The 11,865-nt window shown below is 37.6% G+C and overlaps 1 protein-coding gene across 1 annotated transcript; it reads right to left on the bottom strand.

Moving 5' to 3' along the window:
* Positions 1-5,997: 5,997 nt before the first annotated feature.
* LOC126695043 (phytosulfokine receptor 2) lies at positions 5,998-10,665 on the bottom strand. The gene has a single exon (XM_050391651.1). The coding sequence runs from the start codon at positions 9,435-9,437 to the stop codon at positions 6,273-6,275; it is 3,165 nt and encodes a 1,054-aa protein (XP_050247608.1). The 5' UTR covers positions 9,438-10,665; the 3' UTR covers positions 5,998-6,272.
* Positions 10,666-11,865: the final 1,200 nt, after the last annotated feature.

Here is an 11,865-nt window from a genome sequence, read left to right as displayed (position 1 = left end):
GGGCAGAACCAAGGCCTTGTATGGCCCTCAGACTCTACCCCATGGTGGAGTTACTCATTAATAGTTGGGTTAATCCCTAGACCAAAGGGAATCCCCAGTTTATCCTCGGATCCTCAATACCAAGGGAACTAATACAATTCGATGGGGCCAGGTGTTATCAAAAACACGACCAAAGTCCTTCACTACTCGGCAACCCTCTCGGATGGTTTATTTTGAGTCTCTCATTCTCGGACGGATGCCTCACACGCATTACGAAGCACTTAGCTGTTATCTCGGTTAGTCTCATAAGTTTAATCTATTGTGGGTTAGCATTATTATATTTGATAATGTTGATAAGTTCAAATTAATAGCTTTTTGTTACAAGGTTTCCTGCCCTAAGTATCATTAAAGAAAAATACACATGTAGTACATCCATTCACAAAGTAATTGCTGCAAAAAAAAAAGTATCTAGAAGGAAACAGATTCATCTTTTATTAAGACAAAGAAATAGTACAACGTACAATGAAAGAGCTTGAATAAGCTTATACTAAAAACTAATTACATAAGCAAAAAGAAAAGATACAAGGGAATGAAGAAAAAGTAGAAGAAGAGGTGCAGAGAAGAGGGATGCAGCAGTTCCAAAATGTTGTCTAAGGAAACAATTCCTCAGTACTTTTACATGCCCATAACTCAGGCAGCAAAAGAACCTAACGTGAGGCTAGCACCTATGAAGAAAAGGTGCAGGGAGCGGAGTATTCGCAGGTGGCCACACAAGAAGTTGATGAGCCTCCATGTTAGCCACGCTCGCGATAGAGCGGATGGCGCTGACGACGGGAAACCTTACTGCTGTCACACCAAGAATCTAATGCGACCAGTACCTGCTTCGGATTTTGATTGAAAGAGGTAGGGATATCATCCCCACCTTGTGAAAACGGAGGATTGTTTTGAGTCTCTGTCTCCCCCGTTCATACCACACCACCTTGAGTCTCGGAAGGATCCGGCGCTTCTGGAATGGGTGTGGTTCCTTCACCCCCACCCGTGCCTCAAACATATTGCTCTAAGGGTGGATTGCACTGGAGATGAAGACTGTGAGTATGGATGAAGGATTATGAATTTGAAGGGGCCGAGGGGTTTATATGTAAAGGGAGTAACCTCCTATCCTACCTATATAAAGGGAAAATTGGTGGCATTTAATTTATGCAGGTTTCCAAGAAATGCTACTGACAAGACGGTTTTGGCTTAATTTCCAACACATTCTGCAACCATAAGATTTGAATATCCTCGTGAAGGCGTGACTCGAGCACTGAAACGTCGAGGACTCCGCGTGAGTAAATCTAGAAGGATGTCCCATAATTCGGCGCACCTCTCATGCACAGGGAAAAACACCAACATCAATAAAGTACAGAGTTGGGCAAGCCATGGTTTGAGCCCGATATCACCAAAACCCTCCTCCCCAACCAGAAGGTCGGGCAGCAGGATTTTGAGGGGCTATTGTGGGGCCCGAGAATTTGTGGTCCCGGCCCACTTCATAATAGGGCCCAAGATCCAAGCCAAGGAGAATGACTTCCAAGGACGCGAAGTAAAAATCCAAAAAAGGCCCAAATATATGGCCAAGGACGATCTTATGCTCGGCACCTCACAAAACGCCCGAAGAAAAGGACAAACTCAGTACAGGGACAGTACAAGGGAGAAAGCTGCCAACACCGTAGTATAGAATCCTGCATCTAACAGGCCCATACTCCAGACCATGCTATTTAACTTTTCCAACTACCCCCAACCACTCTATGTATGGATTGATAGGACGGGTCTATGCCCCAAAAAGCAAAACTTACACGTGGACACTAAACGGGAAGTAAACACTAATATAAAAGGGAAAGAGAGCCAAGGGGGAAGGGGATCCCAGAAGGGAGAGAAATCCTACAAAAGGGAGAATGGGAAGGATACCATGCTCCTCGGATGTAGTCCGAGGACTTAAACCCTACAAGCCGCACCGATGGAAGGCTTAGCTAGTCAAGCCAAGTCCACCCTCATATAACCAGTAGGTCCAGCCTTTCAAGCCCACACTCTACAAATTATATTGTTCGGGCCCTTTACATACGAGCCCAATGTCATTCTTGGACCGTTGAATAATCGTGTCCCTACAGATGGCATGGCCATTATGAAAACAAAATCAATCTTGAAGGTTCAAAATGAAAATTTTGATATATTAAGGGAAAAATGAAAACAACCTCAAACTTTATGATCCGATTGTGTACATTATTAGTCAAGGGATATTGTAGGGATTAAGGAAGAAGAGAAAGATCACCACCAAGCTTATTGGAAAAAAAATTCCTGTAACTTTATTCATCAAATTCAATATGCAAATAATTTTTCTTGTAAGCCTATAAATAGGGTACCAAATCACATCAACTAAGAAAAAAAACATCAAATCATAATAAATATAATACCAGAGTACACTTTTGGCCCTTAAAGTTTGAATTTGTTTTCATTTTAGTCCTTCATGTTTCATAATTTTCATTTTGACCCTTCATGTTTGATTTTGATTTCATATTAGTCATGTCATCCATTTTTATTAGTAATATGGTAATACTTGGCATTACATGGATGATGTGTCTTAATGGAAATCACTTATCTAGGCAGTTAACAATTAGATTATTTATAGAAATTGACTTATATGGGTGGCATACTCTAATAGAAAACACTTATCTGGCATTTAACAATCAAGTTACTAATAGAAGAGGACTTATATGAGTGATGTGTTTTAATGGATGACATTTACTTGACACTTCACAATTAGATTACTAACAAAAATATATGTCATGGCAAATATGAAAAGCATAGTCAGACATGAAAGGTTAAAATGAAATTTGAAATGTAAAAAACCAAAAAGAAAACAACCTCAAACTTCAAGAGTCAAAAGCATACTTTAGTGTAAAATTAACAATCAACTCCTTAAAAACCCTCAAAATAAAATAAAAACTCAAATCAATTCAAATACCATAATTTTGATATATGGAAATAATCAACATTAATTTGTGTCCAAAACAACTCTTTTAAAACAATTCGGTGTCCAAAACAACTTAGGTCATGGCCTAGGGCCTTTTACTAGAGACAGGCCCCAATTTGGGTGCCATAAGTGATATTTAAAAAAAAAAAAAAAAAAAATTGAAAAAATTGTCGGTTGCACCTTCTCTCTTAAAAAAATTCAAAAAATTTAATGATATTAGAAAATTTACAATTTTTTTTTTATATATAAGTCTCACAAATTGATTACCTCAAAAAAAAAAAAAAAAAAAGTCTTACAAATTGATATGTCACAAATTGGATTCAGATCCTCTAGATTTCCTAGGGTACTCTACCAATAGATTTCTTTAAATTTTAACAACTCTTTTATGATTTAAGAGTTTAGATTCTGCCATGTCAACATTCCACTAACAATACTCTTAAAATAATAAAATAACGTTGCAAACAAAACAATTAAGATTATTGTTAGTGGAATGATAACATGGCAAAATCTAGACCATTAAATCATTAAAGAATGGTTAAGATTTAAGGAAATCTATTTGGTAGAGTACACTAAGAAATCTAGAGGATCTCAATCCATCACAAATCACAAGAAGTAATTCAAAATACTCATTTATTATCTTTTTAAAGTGTCACCAATTACATTCATTGTTACATCAATTTGTTAGCTTTTGGTACTAAAATTTGTAATAGCTTTAGTATTATCCAGGAAAGATATATATATATATATATATATATAAATACCCACACATTAAAAATGGAAAAGTTACTACAAATTTTACTATAAAAAAAAAAAATACTAACGAATGTGATAAGAATATAATTTGTTTTACTTAATATAACAAGTAAATAAATTTTTCTGATTGATGACATGTCAATTTATAAGATTTATGTAGCAAAATTTGTAATATATATACACACACACATTAAAAATGCAAAAGTTACTACAAATTTTACTATAAAAAAAAAATAAAAAAAATAAAAAATAAAAAAACTTACAAACGAATGTGATAAGAATATAATTTGTTTTACTTAAACAATATAATAAATAAATAAATTTTTTCTGATTGATGGCATGTCAATTTGTAAGATCTAAATAACAAAATTTGTAATATATCTAGCATCATTTAAGTGAATTAATCAATAAAAATAATGGATTTTAAATAATAATAAAAATTATAATATAAAACACTAACTAAATTAAGGGTTAATAAGCTAAATACTAAAGAGATATTTAAATATAAAAAGGCAATTTTTTTTTTATTTGTTTTAGGTAAAAAGGCAAAGTTTTTTTTTATTTTATTTGTTTTTTAGGTAAAAAGGCAAAGTTAAAACTATCGTTTTATGCAGCAATTATTAGAAATCTTGATTGTGACTTGGACTAGTCCATTTAATGGATAGAGCAGTAATTGTTCGATTCTGAGATGGTGATGGTATGTTGCATTGTCGCTGGGCTGATGGGACACGATGATAAAGTAGGTAAGGTTTTGGTAGATTGGGTTTTCAGTTTTGTCATCAATCGTTGACAAGAGGTCCTTTTGAAAAATGGGTGTTTTGGTTTCCAATGAGATTTGAATTTAGTTCAATTAGTTCAATTTAGAAATTTGATATAGGTACGTGGGGTAAGGTTTTGTTGTGTTAGGTGGATTTCATGCCAATGGCAATGAGAATGGGGCATGCTTGGTTGAGGATGGGCAGTTATGGTGGCTTTTTCAACTTTACTTTCCATCAACTTTTGCCCCGAAATCAAATTTGATGCATCACAAGGTTTGCAAAAGGGATATCATGATTTAGGAAGGAAATCATAACACCACCTAAAGTAGTCTGAAATATAGGTTGAACCAAGAGTCTACCCTAGATCCCCACCAAATTTATGGAAAATTTTCCAATGTAATTCTGTTCATTAAACTCAACATAACCATCATGTTTCCTTTCCAAATTATATCAAACAAGGAAAATCGAATCATAACTAAGGGTGTGTTTGTTTTGGGTGAAAATGGTTTCAGGAAATCATTTTCCATAAAATAGGTTGTATGGTTGGTTTGGAAAATTGAATTTTCCAGAAATCATTTTCAGTTGACCGTAAAATAGTAGCGTTGACCACGAAAATTCATTTCCGTTCCTATTTTCACTTCAAATGATTTCCGGAACTGGGGATGCACAAAGAGAGCTCGCGCAAAGGGAGAACGAGAGAGAGAAAGAACGCAAGATCGCGCAAAGAGAGCTCGCGCGAAGCACCGTTCGCGCCAATCGCGATCGACGCTTCGTGAGATTGCGCCGTCGATCGCGATCCGAGATCACGATCTCACGAAGCACCGTTCGCTCCAATTGCGATCGACGCTTCGTGAGATCGCTCCGGAGATCGCGAGATCGCGTTGTGTTCTTCTGGGTTTTGTCCGGGTTTTTTTGGGTTTTGCCTCTTCCTTCTTCTTTTCCAACTTCTTTTCCAAACACCAGAAAATATTTTTCGAAAAATATTTTGAAATGCAACCAAACACTTGAAAACATTTTCCTTTCCGGAAAATAGCATTTCCGGAAAATTGAATATTTTTCGAAAATGCTTTTACACGAACCAAATTCAATTTTCCGGAAATGCTTTTACACGAACCAAACACAGCCTAAAATAACAATCAATATCCTTCAAATTTTCAATATAAAATAAATTCAAATCCCATAGTCCACCGATAGAATCAATTAACATCTATGAAACACAGATACTTCATTTAAGATATCATACCAATATCATATATGTGTCTTATAACTCATATTTGTATCATTTCGATATCATACTAGTTATTTTTTGTTATAATTTTTCAGAAATTACTTGTGCCGCCGAGTATGTACCAGTACCCATGTCCATGCTTCTTAGATCATCATTAATATGATGTTTGTTCTAGAAGAGAAAAATTATGATTTTTTTTTTTTTTTTTTTGAGAATCGAATTAATCTTGATTTGCTGTGTAGCATAATCGATATTTTCATTTTTGCAACGCATTGGAAAACATCTGGAATTAATCAGAGAAGAATTGATACATTACATGAATACTTATTTTCCAGCAAAAGAAATGGCCAAATAGCCTATGTATACAAAGTTCATCTGTCAGTATACAGTACATACGGCTGTATTTGATAAGAAACCAGTCACTTGTTGAAACTCACCCCAATTCCAAACCTTCAAAAACTCAAGATAACCTTTCTTTACAGGTATACCCTCCATTTTTCCTGGCAACCGCGACAGAAAATTAGATCCATAAGAGAAGCAATTAAGTTCATTGTTGTGCTTCTTTATATCCAACACCGTTGAGCCACAAAACAACTTGCTCAATAGAGGGCCTTTGTCGTGGATCTCGGTCTAAACATTTACAGGCAATACCAAGCACTTCTAAGAGCTGCTTCTCATGATCCTTATCCCATATTGCTGAATCTATAATTTCTTCCTCCCTCTTCTCAGATTTCATCTGAAACACCCAAGAAACCAAATCCCTGCAGTTTTTGCCTTTGCAAACTTCGACGGGCCTTTTACCAGTAAGAAGCTCGAGAAGAACAACCCCGAAACTATAGACATCACCCCTGATAGTTGCCGTTAAAGTCTGACTATATTCAGGCGGAATATAGCCCAAGGTACCAACCAAATCTGTTGTGACATGAGTATCGTACGGTTGCAATAGCCTGGAGAGACCAAAATCAGCCAAATGAGCTTCAAAAATTTCATCCAAAAGAATGTTGCTGGATTTTATGTCTCGGTGGACTATGTTTGGCTCACAACCCTTGTGCAAGTAAGCCAACCCACGAGCTGCGCCTTGTGCTATCTTGAGTCTTGCGTCCCATTTTAAGAGTGAAACCCCATCAACATTCTCATGAAGCCAATAATCCAAGCTTCCATTCTCCATGTAGGAGTAAATTAACAACCTGTCATTACCATATCGACAATAACCTTGAAGAGCAACAAGGTTCTTATGCTGAGCTCTTGAGAGGGCTTCCACTTCAGCTTGGAATTCACGTTCCATCTGACCACAATCCCCAGAAAGTCTCTTGATTGCAGCTTTTGTCCCATTAGGAAAGTTGGCTTTGTAAACCAGACCAAATCCACCACAACCAATTATGTTCGCTTGGTTGAAATTGTTTGTAGATTTTAACAACTCTGTGACTGTGAGATCTTTACAATCTGAATTCTGAAAGAGCACCAGCTTCGAAGATCCAAGGGCTTCAGATAACCTGTGTGGCCGGCTGAGTTCCTCATCAAAGTTATTAACTGGATCTCCCACATTCTGCCTGGACATTTTAAGCAGTGCAATTGCAAGTAGCACAGCAACTCCAACACCTATGCTGATTGTTATGCCGAAGATGCTGTTTCGACCAAATTTACCATTTGAGCCAGATGAAATAGCAGGTCTTAGCCCTGTATGGCCACCGAGATCACATGGCGAATCTACCTGCCCACAAAGTCCCAGGTTGCCCTCAAAGCTGGAGCTTGGAAAGCTTGAGAACTGTCCCCCAGTTGGAATTGCTCCATACAAGTGATTATATGCCACGCTAAACTTTGACAAGAATGTTAGCTTGCTAAATGACAGGGGGATGGATCCAGAAAGATTATTATACGATAAATCCAACAATTCCAAGTTGCTCATCTCTGCAATGGAGCTAGGGATGGTTCCAGTCATGTTGTTCCTGCTCAAATCTAACACATGCAGTTCTTTTAATCGCCCAATTTCAGGCGATATTATTCCACTTATTCTGTTATTGCTCAGGTATATTGCAGGTGGGAAACTTGAGGCCTGGTTGTATTGCAGACCATTAGCACTCCGGTTTCGCTTAACGTATAGTGGAATCCCAGCTGAAGCAGTAAGATTTGATGAACTTCCATTTAAAAAAATGAGGCTCTTTAGCTCTGTCAAACTCTTCGGGATTTCACCTGTGAGAGAGTTATTTGAGAAGTCCAAGTAAAACAAACTTTCCATCTGACCAATCCAATTGGGGATACTGCCATCCAAGTGATTCCAAGACAAATCCAGGACTCGCAACTGCCTACAACTCAATAGCCAACCTGGGATTTGGCCTTTCAAAGCACAACTTCCAATAGCGAAAACCATCAAACTCTTGAACCCACTCATATTTTGAGGAATTTCCTCGCCATAAAAATTCTTTGCAAGAACAAGAGTGGTGAGATTTTGGCATTGCTGAAGCACAGATAGTGCCCCAGTTAGGTTCACAAAGCTGTTGTTTGACAATGAAAGGGACAACAATGATGTAAGCTTTGAAAAATCTTCAGGGATTTGGCCAGTCAATTCATTCTTAGCAAGGCTCAAAATTTTCAATTCACGGCAATTAGATAGGGTATTTGGAAGAAGAGGCCCATAAAACCGATTACTGGCAAGATCAAGTTGGCAGAGGTTGGGCAACCCAGCGAAATTAAGATGAATAAGGCCCGTTATCGAATTGTTACGAAGATCAAGCACTCGAAGCTTTGAGCAAATTGCAAGGGTAGATGGCAATATACCAGAAAATGAATTTGTGTGTGCAACTAATAGTTCTAGTTTTGTGAGGTTCCCAAACACATTAGGCAGTTCACCTGAAAAATGGTTTCCAGAAATGACTAAGGTTTTAAGGCTAGAGAGCTTACTCAATTCCATGCTTAACTGGCCAGAGAAATTGTTTCCAGAGACTGAGAGTTGCTCCAAAGCTGACATAGAATACAAAGAATCAGGAAGAGGCCCTGAAAGTGAATTGAAATCCACATGTAATTGTTGGAGAGAGATGCTGCAATTATCCAAGCCTTCAAGACCGCCCATCAAACGGTTCACAGACACATCAAGAATCTGAATCCCACTTGAGGAATTGCAAATGTGAGAATCAAACCCACCAGTGAATGAATTGTTGCTAATGTTGAACACAACAATATTTGGCAATCCCCCGAGCTCGCGCAAACTCTCATTGAATAAGTTGCTAGAGATATTCAGTGTTTGAATGGATTCAAGACCGGAAAGTGCCTTCGAAACTGGTCCTGATAGCATGTTATAGCTCAAATCAAGAACTTCCAGCTGCTTCAAGTTTGAGAGCTCTGCAGGCAATTCACCATTTAGATGATTGCTTGAAAGATCGAGAAATTTCAGATGGTCCAGTCGACCCAAAGAGTGTGAAATTATCCCTTTGAGACCCTTTCTGGAGAGAAGCAACTTGGTCACTCTACTGGTAACTGAGCTACTATTCTTCACATTCTCACAGACAACACCATCCCATCTGCAGCAAATAGATGCACTGGTCCAGGATGTGACAATGGACCCATTTGTGAGGTTTCCTGCAAAGTCCTTGAGCGCCAACAGATCATTTGGATTACAGGATGAGGCTGGGGTTTTCAGACCCAAACATGAACAAAGAAAGCAAGCCAAGAATACCCATTTGAGGAAAGTCATTGCAACAAGCTCCAGCACCACCATTGCTGAAACCAAAGGAGATTTTCCAGCTCAAATCAAGACCAATGCTCCCATAAACTTAACTGAATTTGCTATTGTTGTGCATGCGCTGCTTTTCAGAAGCTAAGAAGAATCCAAATGAAGAAACTTGGATACCCACATGCAAATACCTCCACCAAAAAAGATAAAAGGACCCAACTTGCAGCTTGCAAATTAAGCAAAAGTTACAAGACAATTGAGATCACCAATCCCCACCAGAAATCAAATCCCTAGACCAGTAAATTTAGGAACTCAGAAACCAACTTCAATGTGAAAGTGCAAAACAAACACTGCCCAGAAGAAGAAACGTTCAAGTGAAGCACCTTAAATACCCACATCCCAAAACACCTATGAAACCACAAAAAGACCAACTAACAACAGCTTGCAAGTGAAGCAATTAACAGTGACCATTATTAAAAAGTGAAGCAATAATAAATACCAAGTAGAAGCACTGAGATCCCCAGTCCCCACCAGAAATCAAAACCCTTGACCAAAAATCAAGAACCCAACAACTTATTTTGCTGAACAAGCAACAGAGTAACACTAACACTAGCACCCCATGAAGAGAGAGAATGAAAAAAAACCACTTTGAAGAAACTTAAAACCCACCTCCAAATACACTAAAGGAGCCGCAAAAGAACAACTTGCAAGTCAAGCTACAATACCAGTTGTAAAACCAAATAAAACACTGATATCAGATCCCAAGATCATAGATTTCAGTCACTCAAGCAGAAGAGACGACAGAAGTTGGGAAAAAGGAAGAAACTTTAACTAAGCTAGTACACCCATGAAGAACCCAAAGAAAGCCCCACCAGTGAAAACCATAAAAATCTGAACTTCATTAACATTTAACATCACTTGGAAGTGAAGAAACAGTAACCTGTAAACTCAACACTGTAGACACTTTTTCCTCAAATTAGCTGCACCAAATTCAAAACGAGACACGTCTCTCTCTCTCTCTCTCTCTCAGAGTCTCACTGATATTCAAAGTCTAAAAAGATGACAGAATCTAGAGGAAGAAAAAAGAGCTATAGATATTTCAAATCAAGGAATAGTAATACGAAAACTGTACAGTGTCATGTGAGAGTGCAATTTTCTGATATAGAAAAGGAAAGTTCCTTATCTTGGTTGAGAATCTATATTTTTAATGGATAAACAGTTGGGGAGGCAAGTCATTTTTGAAACTGAAGACGCAAGAGCTGACTTTTGGACAAATTTTCTTTTGGGTTTTTAATTTTTAATTTTTCTTTTGGTTTTTGCTTCACAGTTTACAAGTCACACATTGTCTCTCCTCTCAGTCTCTAATATTCAATACCTACATAATTTGCCTGTTTGTTTTCTACAAAATATTAGTAATAATTATTAGTGTGAGGTGGTGGGGTTTTCATTAGGTTGGAGTGTTGGAGTTGGACATGTTTGGTGCGGTCTAACGAGGAAAAAGATATTGCCCCACTCCCACCACCCCCACGTTTACACTTTGCGCGTGCACTCACTGTCCAATCATTTTGTTTTTGTTTGGCAGGCTTGCGACATGGAAAATATGTTGGTGGCCAAGTATTATCTTCCACTCTTGACTATTTTGGCATTTCGATTCTCACATGTGATTTTTATTTATTTATTAAGGATATCGAGTCACCCTTAATTCTACGGAAATCACTTTTTTCTTTGACTCCTTATACACCATTTTTTTGATAAGTGACAGCTTATATTATATACCATAATTTCTATGGAATTCAATTTTTTTTTTTTTTTTTTTATCCAAGATAGAAGAATTCAATTTTTTCAAGATGCAGTGTATGTCTCTTATTCTGACCCATATCAAATTTTATTGAATATCAATAACTATCATATAAGTATCAATAATTACATGTCTACATGGGTCAGATTGGAATTTTCTTCAATCCAACCCAATTATGTCGGATTGAGAAATTTCAAACCCCTCAAATTTGTGAAAATCAACCCAACTTGATTCACATGGGTCAGATTGGGTCAATTAGTTGTGTATACATGGTTTATATCTTGTAAAAAAATGAATTTTCATAATTTTTTCAATAAATTTTTATAATTCATATTGTGGGGCCCAATGATTTGAGGCCTTGGCCCGTTTATTCATTGGGGCCCAAGGCCCGAGCCGAGGAAGGTTATAGCCCAGGCTCGGTAATACGAGTACAAAATAGTCTTGGGGCACAGCCGATGACGATTTAGTCCTCGGCATGTCCGAGGTCTCACTGAAAGGAGTCCTCGGCATGTCCGAGGTCTCACTGAAAGGAAGGGCAAAAACGGTATAGGAGCAGTTTGAAAAAAATCTAAAAATATCTAGGTCAATAGAGAAGGATACGCTGGAAAGTGTAACAACCAGGGAAAGCTGCCCTTACTGCCATTCAATACTCTGCTCCTGATAGAGCCATACTCT

Source organism: Quercus robur, chromosome 8 (assembly GCF_932294415.1).
Source record: "Quercus robur chromosome 8, dhQueRobu3.1, whole genome shotgun sequence".
Classification (NCBI taxonomy): domain Eukaryota; kingdom Viridiplantae; phylum Streptophyta; class Magnoliopsida; order Fagales; family Fagaceae; genus Quercus; species Quercus robur.
The sequence above is the reverse complement of the archived record's forward strand: the minus strand, read 5'-3'. Positions and strand labels throughout refer to the sequence as shown.